Source organism: Ctenopharyngodon idella, chromosome 24 (genome assembly GCF_019924925.1).
Source record: "Ctenopharyngodon idella isolate HZGC_01 chromosome 24, HZGC01, whole genome shotgun sequence".
In the NCBI taxonomy this organism is placed as follows: domain Eukaryota; kingdom Metazoa; phylum Chordata; class Actinopteri; order Cypriniformes; family Xenocyprididae; genus Ctenopharyngodon; species Ctenopharyngodon idella.
In genome coordinates this window covers 3,870,777-3,886,982 of record NC_067243.1, presented here as the reverse complement: position 1 = coordinate 3,886,982, position 16,206 = coordinate 3,870,777, and the positions used below count along the sequence as shown (strand labels likewise).

The 16,206-nt window shown below is 37.6% G+C and overlaps 2 protein-coding genes across 8 annotated transcripts in view; one reads left to right on the top strand and one right to left on the bottom strand.

Annotated features, from left to right (window-relative positions):
- The window catches only part of LOC127507805 (ubiquitin carboxyl-terminal hydrolase 17-like protein C), a 68,542-nt gene extending 65,349 nt beyond the window's left edge, over positions 1-3,193 (top strand). The window contains exon 24 of the mRNA XM_051885217.1: positions 2,946-3,193. The gene's annotated coding sequence lies outside the window, so the exon portion shown is untranslated. The remainder of the gene's footprint in view (positions 1-2,945) is intronic.
- A 3,343-nt stretch (positions 3,194-6,536) lies between these two features.
- Positions 6,537-16,206, bottom strand: part of LOC127507818 (ubiquitin carboxyl-terminal hydrolase 47-like) — a 150,682-nt gene continuing 141,012 nt past the window's right edge. For all 7 annotated transcript variants that reach the window (XM_051885262.1, XM_051885257.1, XM_051885260.1 and 4 more), the window contains 5 exons: positions 16,087-16,176; positions 12,908-13,039; positions 12,744-12,787; positions 12,590-12,633; positions 6,537-7,482 (listed from right to left, as the gene is read on the bottom strand). In XM_051885262.1, coding sequence (XP_051741222.1) covers positions 12,597-12,633; positions 12,744-12,787; positions 12,908-13,039; positions 16,087-16,176 — 303 coding nt within the window. In that variant the 3' untranslated portion in view covers positions 6,537-7,482; positions 12,590-12,596. The remainder of the gene's footprint in view (positions 7,483-12,589; positions 12,634-12,743; positions 12,788-12,907; positions 13,040-16,086; positions 16,177-16,206) is intronic.

Below are 16,206 nucleotides of genomic sequence, written 5' to 3'. Positions count from 1 at the left end.
TACAAGTGCTGGCTAATGCTAATCATAAATACTCTAAAATGTTCGACTTCGCCTGTCGGAGATCACTCAAATTAACATTAAAGAGGTGTGTGAACTCGCAAGTATAATGTCAGGAAAAGTAATGTCAGGAGTGATGAGATAGTTAGCAGATTATCATCACTCAGTGGCTGGCTGTCTAAGTGGTGTCCACAAAATAATATAGGTTTCATAGACAATTGGAAAAGTTTTTGGGGCAGACCTGACCTGTTGAAAAGAGATTGTATTCATCCGTCCCGGGATGGTGCTACTCTTCTCTCTAGTAATATGGCACATAGTCTTAGAGCTGAAACATGAAAAACTGGGGTCCAGGTCAGGAAGCAGACAGACTGGCTAAACCGACCGTCTACTAGCTGCCTCACGTTACAGAAGTCAGATAATTCCCAACACATAGAAACTCTTACACCAAGATATTATCACATACAGACTGTGTCTGTACCCTGAATTAGTAAAAACAAAAAACTTCCAAACCCATTTAATGGTAAAAATTTAATTGATGTTCAGCAAATAAAAAAAAAATAGAGATAATACTGATAAACAAATGATAAAGCTTGGGTTGTTAAATATTAGATCCCTTTCTTCAAAAGCACTTATTGTAAATGATATTATCACAGACAATAATCTAGATTTGTTGTGTTTGACAGAAACTTGCCTAAAACTGGACGATTACATTACTTTAAATGAGTCTAGCCCTCAAGGTTATGATTACCGACACAATCCTCGTCAGAAAGGCAAAGGGGGAGGTGTTGCTGTAATTTATAGTAATACTTACAGTATTAGTCAAAAGTCTTTCAAATATAATTCCTTCAAAGTGATGGTACTTGATGGCCAGAAAAATGGAGCGCACCTGGAAGAAAACAAAACTAGGAGTTTTTCGCATTTCGTGGAGAGAGAGAATGATTGAGTACAGAAAGGCCTTAAAAACTGCTAGATCTGCCTATTTTTCAAAACTTTTAGAAGAAAACAAGCACAACCCTAGGCATTTATTTGATACAGTGGCTAAAATAACAAGAAATAAAGGGTTAGGGTCAACTTCTGATGTTTCCAAAGAGCACAGCAGTAATGACTTTATGAACTTCTTTACTTGCAAGATTGACAATATTAGAGAGAAAATTATAACCATGCAACCGTCTATTACAGTATCGCGTCAGACAGTGCATTGTAGTGTCCCTGAGGAAAAATTAAATTCATTTACTGCTTTAGGAGAGGAAGAATTGTCTAAACTTGTCAAATCATCAAAACCAACAACATGTATGTTAGACCCTATACCGACTAAGCTATTGTAAGAGATGCTTCCAGAGGTCATAGATCCACTTCTTAAAATTGTTAATTCATCTTTATCACTAGGACAAGTACCAAAAACTTTTAAGCTGGCTATTATTAAACCTCTTATTAAACAACCACAACTTGATCCTAGAGAATTAGTCATTTACAGGCTGATCTCAAATCTCACTTTTCTGTCAAAAATACTAGAAAAGGCAGTATCATCACAACTATGTTCCTATGTATCTGTGAGGATTTCCAGTCAGGATTTAGACTGTACCATAGTACTGAGACTGCTCTCATTAGAGTTACTAATGATTTGCTCTTATCATCAGATCGTGGTTGTATTTCTCTGTTAGTGTTACTGGATCTTAGTGCTGCATTTGACACTAATGATCACAATATTCTTTTAAATAAACTCAAAATTATGTTGGCATTAGTGGAATTGCATTGTCATGGTTCAAATCATACTTATCTGACCGTTATCAGTTTGTAGTAGTAAACGAAGAGATGTCATATCGATCACAAGTTTAATATGGAGTACCGCAAGGCTCAGTACTAGGACCGTTGCTTTTCACTCCGTACATGATACCCTTGGGAGATATCATTAGGAAGCATGGCGTTAGTTTTCACTGTTACGCTGATGATACTCAGCTCTATATTTCTTCGCGCCCTGACGAAACTTACCAATTCACAAAATTAATGAAATGCATAGCTGATATAAAAAATTGGATGACCAGTAATTTCCTACTACTAAATTCAGAAAAAACAGAGATTCTAATTTTTGGACCAAAAACTTCTTCACATAATTACTTAGAATACTGTCTAACACTTGATGGCTGCTCTGTTAAGTCTTCGTTGTCAGTTAGGAACCTGGGTGTGCTCTTTGATACCAATCTTTCATTTGAAGGCCATGTTACTAACATCTGTAAAACCACATTCTTCCATCTTAAAAATATATCTAAACTACGACATATGCTCTCAATGAAAAATGCAAAACAGTTCATGTGTTCATGACCTCAAGGCTAGATTACTGTAACGCTCTACTGGGTGGTTGTTCCACTCGCCTGATAAATAAACTACAGCTGGTCCAAAATGCAGCAGCTAGAGATCTTACTAGAACCAGGAAGTATGACCATATTAGCCCAGTTCTGTCAACACTGCATTGGCTTCCTGTTAAACATCATATAGATTTTAAAATCTTGCTAATTACTTACAAAGCACTAAATGGTTTAGCTCCCCAGTACCTGAGCGAGCTCTTAATGCATTATAGTCCTTCACGTCTATTGCGATCTCAGAATTCAGGCCAGCTGATAATACCTAGAATATCAAAATCAACTGCAGGTGGTAGATCCTTCTCCTGTTTGGCACCTAAACTCTGGAATAATCTTCCTAGCATTGTTCGTGAAGCAGACACACTCAGTTGTGTGTCTGTCAGTTTAAATCTAGACTAAAAATGCAACTCTTTACCCTGGCATACGCATAACATATTATCATTTTATTTTTTCAAATCTGTTAAAGAATTATTAGGCTGCATAAATTAGGTCAGCCGGAACCGGGAACACTTCCTATAACACCAGATGTACTCGTTACATCAGAAGAAGAATGGCATTTACGCTAATATTAGTCTCTCTGTTTATCCCAAGGTTTACTGTAGTCAGCTGGATCCGGGCCGTATCCAGGTGATATCAAGGACCTGCACCTTGACATGACCACAACGCAGCCCTGAAGTATCAGCAGAGATTGAGTCAACTAGATCATCCATTATGAAGGCCTCATCAACACAACAACCATTGGCACAGTTCCTCAACAACCGTCCATACCGCCGTGATGAATACAATCCTAAACTGGATTGAACTGGAATAAATACTTTGAATGTTGCGATCCTATCGGGCTTATGATAGCAACCTGAATCGTAACAAAGCACTGTTCGCCAGAGGAGAACTGGCCCCCCGACTAAGCCTGGTTTCTCCCAAGGTTTTTTTCTCCATTTTAACACCTATTTGCCACTTGTCTGCCACCTGATGTCACCTGTTGGAGTTTGGGTTCTTTGCCGCTGTCGCCTTTGGCTTGCTTAATTGGGGACACTTGACATTTGACTTGACATTTGATATTCAACAGTGCTTTGATCTGCCTGCATTGACAGCATTTTCTTTAAGAGCTGCTGTGCAGCCAAATAATGTACCAGTTATCAATGTAAAGCTGCTTTGTAAAAAGGGCTATATAAATAAAGGTGACTAAAGTAAATGTAAAGTTGCTTAAAATGGAAATACTCAATAAAGGCTAACATGACCTCAGATGTGTAATGGTGGGATTCCACGACTGATAACATAAAACATATATAGGCTGAGACAATACAACATTTACTGTAGGTGACATCAAATTTACTGATGACTTAATTTGGGAAATTTTCTGTTGTGCTTCTGATTTGGCAGTGAAATTCGTCGATTTTGGGTGTGTAAGATGCGTCTTGGACAACAGAATTCATCATAGGATTCTATTGTCCAGTTGGCATTTTCACCCCCAAATGTCTGCCACGCTACTGAAGTCAAGTCAAGTCACCTTTATTTATATAGCTCTTTTTACAATGTAGATTGTGTCAAAGCAGCTTTACATTGATAACTGGTACATTGTTTGGCTGCACAGCAGCTCTTAAAGAATAGTGTCAATGCAGACAGATCAAAGCACTGTTGAATATCAAATGTCAAGTCAAATGTCAAGTGTCCCCAACTAAGCAAGCCAGAGGCGACAGCGGCAAGGAACCCAAACTCCATCAGGTGACATTAGGTGGCAGACAAGTGGCAAATTGGTGTTAAAATGGAGAAAAAAACCTTGGGAGAAACCAGGCTTAGTTGGGGGGCCAGTTCTCCTCTGGCAAACAGTGCTTTGTTACAATTCAGGTTGCTATCATAAGTCCAATAGGATCGCAACATTAAAAGTATTTATTTCAGTTCCATCCAATTGAGGATCGTATTGAGGATCAAATAAATGTATCAAATAAATGCGTAGGGTTGTGTTTATTTTCTTCTAAGGGTTTTGAAAAATAGGCAGATCTAGCAGATTTTAAGGCCTTTCTGTACTCAATCATTCTCTCTCTCCACGAAATACGAAATACTTCTAGTTTTGATTTCTTCCAGCTGCGCTCCATTTTTCTGGCTGCCAACTCTAGGGCCTGAGTGTGCTCATTGTACCATGGCATTGGATTAATTTCCTTAATCTTTTTTAAACGCAACGGAGCAACTGAGTCTAATTTGCTGGAAAAGATAGAGGCAATAGTTTCTGTTACAACATCGAGGTCTTCTAAGCTGTCTGGTATGCTAAGGCGATGAAAATGATCAGGAAGATTATTCATAAAGCAATCTTTAGTGGTAGAAGTGATGGTTCTACCATATTTATGGCATGGAGGCAGTTTAGCCGCCTTGACTAAATGTAGTATACACAAGACTAGATAATGATCTGAGATGTCGTCACTCTGCTGCAGAATTTCAACAGCATCAATATCGATTCCATGTGACAATATTAGATCTAAAGTATGATTACGACAATGAGTGGGTCCTGACACATGTTGTCTAACACCAATAGAGTTTAGAATATCTGCAAATGCCAATCCTAATGCGTCTTTTTCATTATCTACATGGATATTAAAATCACCAGCAACAAGGACTTTATCTGCAGCTAGTACTAACTCTGATAGAAAGTCAGCAAATTCTTTGATAAAGTCTGTATTGTGTCCTGGTGGCCTGTATACAGTAGCCAGCACAAATGTCAACTTACATAATGTTACGTAAAGTACCATAGTTTCGAAGGAATTATATTTGAAAGACTTTTGACTAATACTGTAAATATTACTATAGATTACAGCAACACCTCCCCCTTTGCCTTTCTGATGGGCATTGTGTCGATAATCATAACCTTGAGGGCTAGACTCATTTAAAGTAATGTAATTGTCCGGTTTTAGCCAAGTTTCTGTCAAACACAGCACATCTAGATTATTATCTTTGATAATATCATTAACAATAAGTGATTTTGAAGAAGGATCTAATATTTAACAACCCGAGTTTTATCATTTGTTTAGCATTATTATCTCTATTTTTTATTTGTTGAACATCAATTAAATTTTTACCATTAAATGGGTTTGGAAGTTTTTTGTTTTTACTAATTCGGGGTACAGACACAGTCTCTCTTTGAAAGCGCTACTGAAGCGCCACCCAGTGGCTGTTACCCAAAAAGCATCAAAGTTTTGCCTCTTGGGTTCTATCAAAGCCAGTAGAAGGCAAGCCTGCAACCTTTAGAAGTGTAACGGCTAATGCTAATGCTCCTCCGGCGGTACGCAGGGAAGGAGACCAGAGGCTGTTTTTTGAATGGATGTCAATGGATGAGAGGCTTCACTATGCTGATTAAACAGCTTTTGTGTGGAAATAGCTAATAATTTAATTAATCAACAGCCTGTTTGCTAATCTTCAGCATGTTTTACACTAAACAATACTTTCTTTGGGAACTATATGTAGATTTTAGATAAAAATGTATTTTTTTTAAAAGAAGGCAGACTAGGGAATGTTGCGACTGATGTCACTGCCATTACACGATAGGCTGAGAGGTGCCACACGTGATTAAGTTAGCCATTACGCTTTCTCCAATGGTAAGAGATACAGACCCTCTTATCTCCCTATTATATACAATCTCTGGTTCTATGCTCTTTGATGTCGGACACAATATGGTGGCGGGCATGTGACGTCTTCGATACCCATGGATTGGTTACCGAGGCCCATGTGATTCAGTTTGACCGTAATGACCAACAGATGGAGCTGTTCCTCAAGAAAACACACAGATCATGTGTTCCTGATCATGATCATGTGACTTCAGATTACACAAGATCATTTATATGAAAGTGTTCCTCTAGGTTGGTAATATGAATACATTTAATTTAATTAATTCATGTTATATGACCAGGTTCAGTCATTTACTATAATTCTCAATATTCACACTGTAATCAGCAACATTAGGCCTATTCACTGAACTATGTAATGTCTTTCTGCATTTTCAAGTATGATTACTTAGTATGATTAAGTATGATTCATATTTTCTACGGAATTCCAAAGCTGCCAAAATAATGAATAAATATATATATGAAGAAATGTAATAAATAAATAAATAAAATAAATGGGTATTAGAGAGGGGTGTAAACTGAGACAGAATGATTGACAGGCCAGTTTACAGTGACAGGATGATTGACAGGCCACTTTTAGTTATGTTTTATTTGTTTATATATCCAGACAGTACAGCAATGATTATGTCAGAGATCAAATCTGAATTAACTGAAGTAAATAATAGTTTATAATAGAATCCAGGGTATTGTATGGAACAGATGAAGAGTGAAGATCAGAATATAGAGAAAGGGAGAACAGAAGAAGGAAGATATTTGCAGAATGAAATGAGAGGTAGAAGAGAAGAAGCAGAAGCAGATCTTGCATTATCTCATGTCTGCAGAGATGGAAACAGACATATTTTGATACGAAGATACATCAAGTTCAAAATGATCATCACTTCTGCAGTACATGGCAGGCGTCCAATATCTAACCACAAACGTGTCGACATGACCTGAACACTGAAACACTTGAAGAACAACTGAATACAGCACAATACATTCTCTTAAAGATGAAAGAATAACCGTAACCATGAGTACAATAAAGAGTAAATACTTGAAAATATGATGAGGATTAATATATGGAGTAGGAGTACATGAGTATATGAAATCAAAGATAATGTTGAAAAATCATAAGCCATAAATCATTAAATGATTAACATGAAAGATGAATAAATGCATGAATATGTTTCATGTTACAGATTGTTTTAAATCAACTTCACAGGAATAAAGAGGAAAATAACTGAATCAAACTTCATCAAATATGAGAATAATTCAGATTCAGCTGTAGATCAGCTCTACAGAAGACAATAGAGTTATTATTCAGATCAATTCAGTTCAATGTTGATTCAGTTCAGTTCAATAACTGTGTAAAGGTCATCAAATATGAAATGAGTTTTGATTTGGTACTTTTTTTTTTTACTTATAAACAAAGCACAAGACAAAGCAAGATGACTGGATTAATAGAAAGCTTCATTCTTGTGTTTCGAGTCTCTCCCGGTGAGCTCGTGAAGAGAACTGGCGTCTTTCCCTTGTTGAAACTGTGATTTAAGATGAAAATGGACAGTGGTCAGTTGTTGGAGATGCATATTCTCAAACACAATAGCTAAACAGAATTAAACAGCTGTGATGTCATTATGGGTAAAACACATATAATCCCTTCAGCTCCTAACAGTTCAACCTGTGCTTGTGTTTGTGCTTCTAAACTGAAACAAAAACTTTTTTTTCTGGATCAGATGCATTACTAAGATCAGATTCTGGATCTGATGCATTATAATTTCACAGCATTATGAAAAGAGGTTTTGGTTACAGTTTCCTCTAACTCGCTGATCAATATGTAGGTGAGGACACTGAAGAGGAGCTGAGGATGTATTTCTCCAACACTTTTAGGACTGACACAATCCTCTGAAAATACCATGTCAGTGTGGTGACAGCGCCACCTATTGGTCATTCTTTAGAAAAATAAATGCCATTTCCACAATGACAAATGCTGTCTAGAGAAAAAAGTAGTATGCGCACATCCCAGCTCAACTTAGAGCAGGTGCTCGATCATCAGAATCACTATTATGTCAACGAACAAAAATCGGCACACTGCCACTGCTGCTCTCAATTGATTAAAAAGACAATGTTTCGACCAAAGAGGTCTTCATCAGGTCAAGCTAACTGTAAATAGATATGGAATCAAATGTATACAAAAAAAAAAAAAAAAAAAAAGTTTCAAATCAAAGTCCAAATTTAAACCTTTAGGAGTATTTAATGTGTAAATATAAAAAGCTTCCCTCTGTAATAAGATTTTAATAATATCACCACCCCTCTGGGTACTTGTATTTGTTCAATGCCTAAATAGCCAAGAGTCCATAAATTATGTTTGAAAGCGTTAAAATGCACAGCAATGGTGTCACAGAGACGAACTCCGTGATTCCCTCCTCTGGCCATCAGAGGGCGCCTTTACCTGAATACTGACACACTCACACATTCACTCACACACTACATTTCCCATCAGCCCCGTACCTTGGCACTAGTCACCACACCCAGCTGCAACCCATTATCTGGACTATTTAAGCTGCTCGCATTTCTGAGCGTTCTCTATTGTGTTTGCCTGCCTGCCTGTTATTGACCCAGTCTGTTACCCGTTTACGATTCTCTGCTGCCTGCCCTTTGGACCCTTTACTTTGATCTGGACTTGTGATTGATATCTGTTTGCCCTGACTTATTGCCTGTTCTACGACCACGATTCTGTCCATCCCCTGCTGTACCTGTTTACCCCTGTTTGACCATTGCCTGTTTAATAAAGCCTGCGTATGAATCCCACTTCGTGTGACGACTCATTACAAATGGGATTTTTTGGTCCTTCAATCGTATATTGCTTCTGTGTTTGGCTATACACCTTTTTAAACAATGTTTTGTTTTACCTATATAGGCCAAACCGCAGAGACATATTACACAAAATTATTCCCTTAATCTCAAACTGTTTCTCTGACTGCGGATGACTAAAAGTGAGATACTGTTGTGAAATTACATTGTGCACATCTATAATTGCCATCAGGGACTGAAAAGGGATTAATGGATCGTTCCGACACTTGGTCAGCTCTCACCACCATTTGCCATATTGGGGGCTCATTTATGGACAATTCGTGGAAGATCTAAACACTGACTCAATGAAGGGTCAGAGCTTAGAATATGCCAGTGTTTATGTACTATGTTTGCAAACTCATTACTTAGAGTGGAATACTGGAAAAGACAATCTATTGTTGGTTGATTTAGACACTGTCTGAGCAAGGCACTCTTGCTGATCAGTATTTTATAAACTGACTCAGAACTTTTGGTGTCAGGTAATGACACAGACTCTGAACAGCGCAGCTTCGGTTCTTCCTCATTGTCTTTTTTTTTTAGAAGACGGTTCAACAAGGTAGAGCTCTCTCTATGGCAGCCCTGGAAAGTTTACAATCTGGTCATTCTGATAGTAGACAAGATATTGTATTTGAAATTTTACAGTCATTATACAGGCTAAATAATAAAGGAAATGACATTAGATTTCTTTGGGTTCTGGCACATGTAGGGGTAGAGGGCAATGAGGTGATAGATATTCTGGCAGAGAACTCACTTAAAAGCAGAAATGTAGAGATTCACATTGATATGAGTAAATCAGAAGCAAAAACATGTATTTGTAAGGCGGCACATAACATCTGGCAGAAGTGTTGGGAAAGAGAGATGAAGGGGAGACACCTGTTTCAGATTCAGAAAAAAGTGGGAAAAGGAGACTGGAATTCAATATTAAGAAGGAAAGAATCATCATTAATTTTTAGACTTCGCATAGGACACACAGGGTTAAATTATAGTTTACATGAAATCAATAAACATCCTACAGGGATTTTTTGTTTTGTTTTGTTTTTCTCATTTCCCATCGATGCTCCACACTCCAGTTCAGTTGGTGGCAGTAATGCACAGAAAGCTGGTCTGCCAACCGCCAATAAATTAAGAAGAAGAAGAAGGTGGAGCTCTCGTCCAGTTTTAAATCTAAGAGCACGAGAATAAAGAAAGCCTACAGATGGGGTAAGAAGAGATCATCAATATGGGACTCGTCACAAGTCTCTACCTCATGGAATTATCAAAATGTAGTGAATCTTTCTAGTAAGTCTCTATCATCTGATTGTATACAAGCTCTTGAAAAAGGTTTATCTTTTGTACCTACAACACACTATAATGAATTCGGTGTCTTTGTTGATTTTCAAAAGTTCTTCAGAACGTTACAACTTAAAGAATTCTTCTCTAGTAATGCTGAGGTTATGTCTGTGAGTCAGGAGCAGCATAATACAAACTCACCTCCCCATTATTGTGAAAGCTTATCAATTAATTATCGAGTTTTTTGTTCAAAATCTACATTTATTCCACCAAAAAAATCGAAATCACTCATTGAAAACATATTGTCGATTGGTTGAAAGAGATGTGGGACAAGTTGTTAATAAAAAACGAGAATATGTTTCTTTTAATAATTTACCTAAAGCAAAAAAGGAATGCTCTACAAGATATAAAAATTGATAAATCTGTAGTTGTTAAACCAGCTGACTAGGGAGGTTCGATTGTTATTATGGATGCTCAGTATTATGATCAAGACATTTATCGACAACTTGAAAATCCGTCTTTTATACAAAATTAAAAGGTGATCCAACTTCAATTTTTAAAGATGAAATACATGAGACATTATACAATTTTCTTAAAAGAGATATAATGGAAAATTAATTTGATTTTTTTAAAAGTTGAGTATCCAATCACACCTGTAATTTACATTTTTACATTTACATTTTGATGTAAGATGAAAATTCATAAAGATCTTGTTAATCCACCAGGGAGACCTATTATTGCTGGTATGGGTTCATTAACAGAAAAAATATTGGTGTTTATTGATACTTTTTTAAAACCCTACATTCAAAGTCTTCCTTCTTTTGTACAGGATTCTATGGATATGTATATACTTGGATATGGATATATATACTTGTTACATTAGATGTGGAATCATTATACTAATATTCCACATGATAGCGGCATACAAGCTATTGAATTTTTTCTATGTGATCGTTTTAGTAACAAGAGTCCTAGCATTGTGTGTTTAAAGACACTGACAACATTGGTGTTGACTAAAAACTTTATCTACAAAGATGATTTCTTTTTACAAATTAAGGGAACTGCACTGGGTAGCACAATGGCTCCCAATTATGTGAATTTGTATGTTGGACATTTTGAACATGAATGTGTATTTAATCCTATGGTCAATTTTTTACTTGATTCTCAATAATTTTTAAATTGCAGTAGTGAACATCTTAAATTCACCATCGATTATAATGCTTCTCAGGTTAGCTTTCTTGATCTACTTGTAATAAAAGATGATGATAAATCGGTGACAGATTTGTATAGAAAACCTACAGATAAAAATACGAGTCTACATGGTCAGAGTTTTCATCCTACCAATGTAAAGAAGAGTCCTCCGATTAGTCAGTTTAAGAGGATTCGTAGGATTTGTACGTATAATGAAAGGTACGAGATACAATGTAAAGATCTATGTCAGAGGTTTTACGAGAGAGGTTATGAAAATACTTGGATTAAAGAGGCTGTGGCACGTTTCGAAAATACTGATCAGCAAGAGTGCCTTGCTCAAACAGTGTCTAAATCAACCAACAATAGATTGTCTTTTCCAGTATTCCACTCTAAGTAATGAGTTTGCAAACATAGTACATAAACACTGGCATATTCTAAGCTCTGACCCTTCATTGAGTCAGTGTTTAGATCCTCCACGAATTGTCCATAAATGAGCCCCCAATATGGCAAATGGTGGTGAGAGCTGACCAAGTGTCGGAACGATCCATTAATCCCTTTTCAGTCCCTGATGGCAATTATAGATGTGCACAATGTAATTTCACAACAGTATCTCACTTTTAGTCATCCGCAGTCAAAGAAACAGTTTGAGATTAAGGGAATCATTTTGTGTAATATGTCTCTGCGGTTTGGCCTATATAGGTAAAACAAAACATTGTTTAAAAAGGTGTATAGCCGAACACAGAGGTAATATACGATTGAAGGACCAAAAAATCCCATTGCTGTGCATTTTAATGCTTTCAAACATAATTTATCGACTCTTGGCTATTTAGGCATTGAACAAATACAAGTACCTAGAAGGGGTGGTGATATTAATAAAATCTTATTACAGAGGGAAGCTTTTTATATTTACACATTTTTTATTTTTTTGTATATATTTGATTCTATTTGTTACCAGAGTTGATTGGATTATTGGGTGATGAGTTTGATGACTTGTATCAGGCGTGACTGACCATGTTGAGAAAATTATAAGAAAATTTCATTTGACTATTTACAGTTAGCTTGACCTGATGAAGACCTCTTTGGTCGAAACATTATCTTTTTAATCAATTTTGAGACCAGCAGGGGCAGTGTGCCGATTTTTGTTTGTTGACATAAATGCTGTCTGTGTCACATGTAGTGCTTGTTGACTGTTGTCCTTTAGTTCACTGTATTTCCCACATTTACACAGGAACTTCATCTGTCCAGTCATGACAGTGTGATTGAGTTTCTGACAGAACATTGAGATCATCATGCTGACTGTCTCTTACTGCAGTAATGAAATACAGTGATACTCACTTCACTCTCAGCGTCTGTACACGAGTAAACGGGCTTCTGAACTCCTGTGAAGAAACAGACACTTTAAGATCTGTTCAGATATGAACTCACTAAAACAATAAAATCTGTCATGAACAAACTCACAGAAGCTGCTGATCAAAAATAACACTGATACCTGAGTGTGGGGCTCTCGTTTATGAAGACGCTCTTCAGAGGACTCTTTGAGGGAAAAATAATATAAGATGTAATTATATGAAAACACATATGAAAGATTATATACACTGATTCTTCAGTGACACAAAGCCTGTGCATAACTTACACATATAAATATATAAATACCTCTGAGACACCATCGTCATCAAATCGATGCCAGATTCCACCTCCACATTTGATGTCTGCATAATAGTGTCCATTATGATCTGTGCCCTTATGGTTTACTATGGCATAGAGTTCATACGTGTGAGAGGAAACCTGCAATATAACAGGAGGAACCCAGTCAATAATAACGCCACTGTGTCAAATCTAATGTAATATTACACTAGTTTTATATTGTCTTCTTCATAACTAAACTCATTACAGTTTTTAGTCAGTCAATCAGACAGTTCTCAGTAACTGCTGGAGTGGATTTACAATCCCTCTTACTGGATTATATAATGAATTGGAAATCATAATGTTATGAGTCTGTTTACTTTCATTGTGTTACTGTGTTCCTGTGGCCTGTTGCACGAAGATGGTTTCAGTTTCTACACAAGTAAGTTCAAGATTCATTTGAGCAAACTCTGTTTTTCAGGCTCATGAAGGTGGATTGGTTTTAGCGGGTTTCATTGATATGGTAACTTGCGCTACACGGCTAACGTGCTCCGGAGCAGGATTTATTCTGGGTTAGAGATCACAAACCCAAACTGGCTGTGAGTAAAGTGACCTGTATCTGATGCAATAAAGTCACTCCTCTCAGGATCACCAGCTGGAGTGCCCTTGATGGCCACCAGAAAGCACTCCACCCCAGACTATTGCCTCACTATCATGGACTCCATTTCCCATAATCCACTGCCCGTATTAATGAGCCATGATTACATTCAGCTGTTGCTCATTTGCTTGTTAGAGTCTGCCTAGTCTCACGTAGCCAGAGCTTCAGACTGACAGCAGAAAGTCTGGACTCTATTGCAGCTTTTATTGTCAAGACGGACAGTTCTCTGTTCTCGTAGTGGATCAGAACCTATGAGATCAAAGGCGGATATCGCAGGATTCACACTCATGCGCTGTGCTGCTGATAAACTGGATGTAATTTAAGTTCTGTTGCTTTTATATGAAAATAAATATAATGAACAATACACCCAAAGTACTGTCAGAGTTTGGGAATATTCACACATAATTATCATAAAATCATGGTATTAGAGTTTTAAAGTCAAACATTTTAAAAGAGATCAATACATCACGGTTGTTTAAGCCAATAAGCATAAAGCTGTGTTGTCATCAAGTCGTTTCCCATCGTGCTTTTGGTCAGCACAGTCGGTGGAGAGCAACTGCGCCCGACTGCAGAATCCAATGAGGCCGCCTCGCCCTTGCGAGAGGTTTTTGACACACGTCGGCATGACATCAGAGCAAGGCAGACCACCCTCTGACACATTTCTAACCGGCATGCATCTCGCATTGATCGGTTCTGCACAGAATTTGCTCATCTCAAACAAGCCTAATCACAAACTCTGGATTAAGTCTGAGTTGACAGAATGTTTATACCGAGCATTATGAGATCATTGAACCTGATGTAAGATGATTCAAGCCACAACTGACACGTCAATGTCTGTATTTCGTATCTGAGATTCTGACCCATGTCCAGAATGTAATAAGTTTACTCATTTAGCCTGACTTCCTGAGAATAAATATGTACTTGTTTTGTATTTTATTAATTTGCTCATGCAAGTACATTAACCAGGAGTCATATTTTATAGAAAGAGAACTAAGTTTGAACTCTTATTATTCTGCTCATATGATAGCTGTTCGAGACATGTAAAGACAGCTGTGTCTAAAGCCGGGTTCACACTCTGCGATTTTGGCCACGATTTGGTCGTCTGAGACAAATTTTGCAAATCCTAAAAGATTCCTATAATCCGTAGTCTTTGATCGCTAGTTTGACATGTTCACCGACAGCTGATTAATGACCGTTGCGACCAAATTCTGGCAGTGTCAGAAGATTTGGCACACAGTCCTGCAGTGTGACTTCTCCTGCGACAAACGTCAAATTGTTCATTTTTCAAGACAAGACATGATCAAAATTAACACTAGAGATGTCTTTGTTAGCCACCATTTCAGTCCTGCATGTAACGCAGCTCACAGTCACCGAATGTGTGTGGGTCAATGATGTAAAACTCCGGACAAGTTTTCATGTGCGCGTCCGTTTTTAATGCATCTTGACTGTCGTACAATCTGACATAAATAACAGCTGAGATCCCACAGTGTGAAATGAGGATCATGTTTGTACAGTCTGACAAACAACAATCTTAAAGGACTGTTATAAATCACACAATGTGCACCCGGCTTAAGGTCACAAAGGTCAATAACACATTACAGTTTTCACGCTCTACAAAAGCTGTTCTTTTCAACCCATGTTTGAGTCAAATATGGATAAACCCAACTGTTGGTTTAAGTTAACCTAGACTAGAGTGAAGTCCTGTCAAAACTCATCCTTGAAGAGAAAAGATTATTTTTAACTAATTGTGCTTGCAGGGGTTGTTTATTTTTAGAGGCATGTGACCATGCCAAAGCAATATTCTCCAGGAGAATTCAACAGTGGCTCAGATGAGAAGAGTCCTTCTGGACGTGATGTCTCACCTGTGACCTTACCAAAGTTTCTTAGGTAACAGAATGGAAAGTGGCACAGACAATATCTTTAAATGACTTCATTTGTGTAAAGAACTGAAGACCATATTCAGATGCTGCTAGAATTATCTGTACTATTAACCTATCTGAACCTGTAGAAATGACATTAACTGATTATCTATTCAACTGTAAGTACTAGTGTTTCTGTATTCTACGTTAGTTTGAGGCTGGATCTCTTACTCGTTTCCTACAGTCTTTGTAAGTGTGGAGAACTCTGTCTTCAGTATTGTCTGTCACCTGACTGATCTTCAACTTTGACTCCTGGTCTTCATTGATCATTCTGGTCTATTATGGGGTGTAACTGTAATTCGCCGGCACTGCAGTGCAGGTGTGTTCATCTGTTCCTGGAGCCTCCCCAGTACTTCACAGTGAGGATGATTCCCTTACTGGACACGTGCAGCTCGGGTCATTGAGTACTCTACTAACCCGCTAATGAGTTAACTCAGAAGGGTCAATAAGACATATTGATACCTAAATCAGTGTCAGACTCAGTTCCTGGAGGGTCACTAGTTCCAACCCTGCTCCAACACACAGACCCGTCATTTTCAAATAAGACCGAAGGACTTGATTAGCTGGATCAATGTGTTTCATTGAGGCTGGAGCTAAACTTTGTAGGGCTGAGGCACAAATTATTTCAGTACCTCAATCTCAGGACCAATGCTCACTTCCTTGTCACCAGACCTCCTCAACTGAATAATCAGTAGTTTTGGAAAGGTGATCATCTCACTTTTCTGTTGAGAAAATAATTTAGTTCATAATAC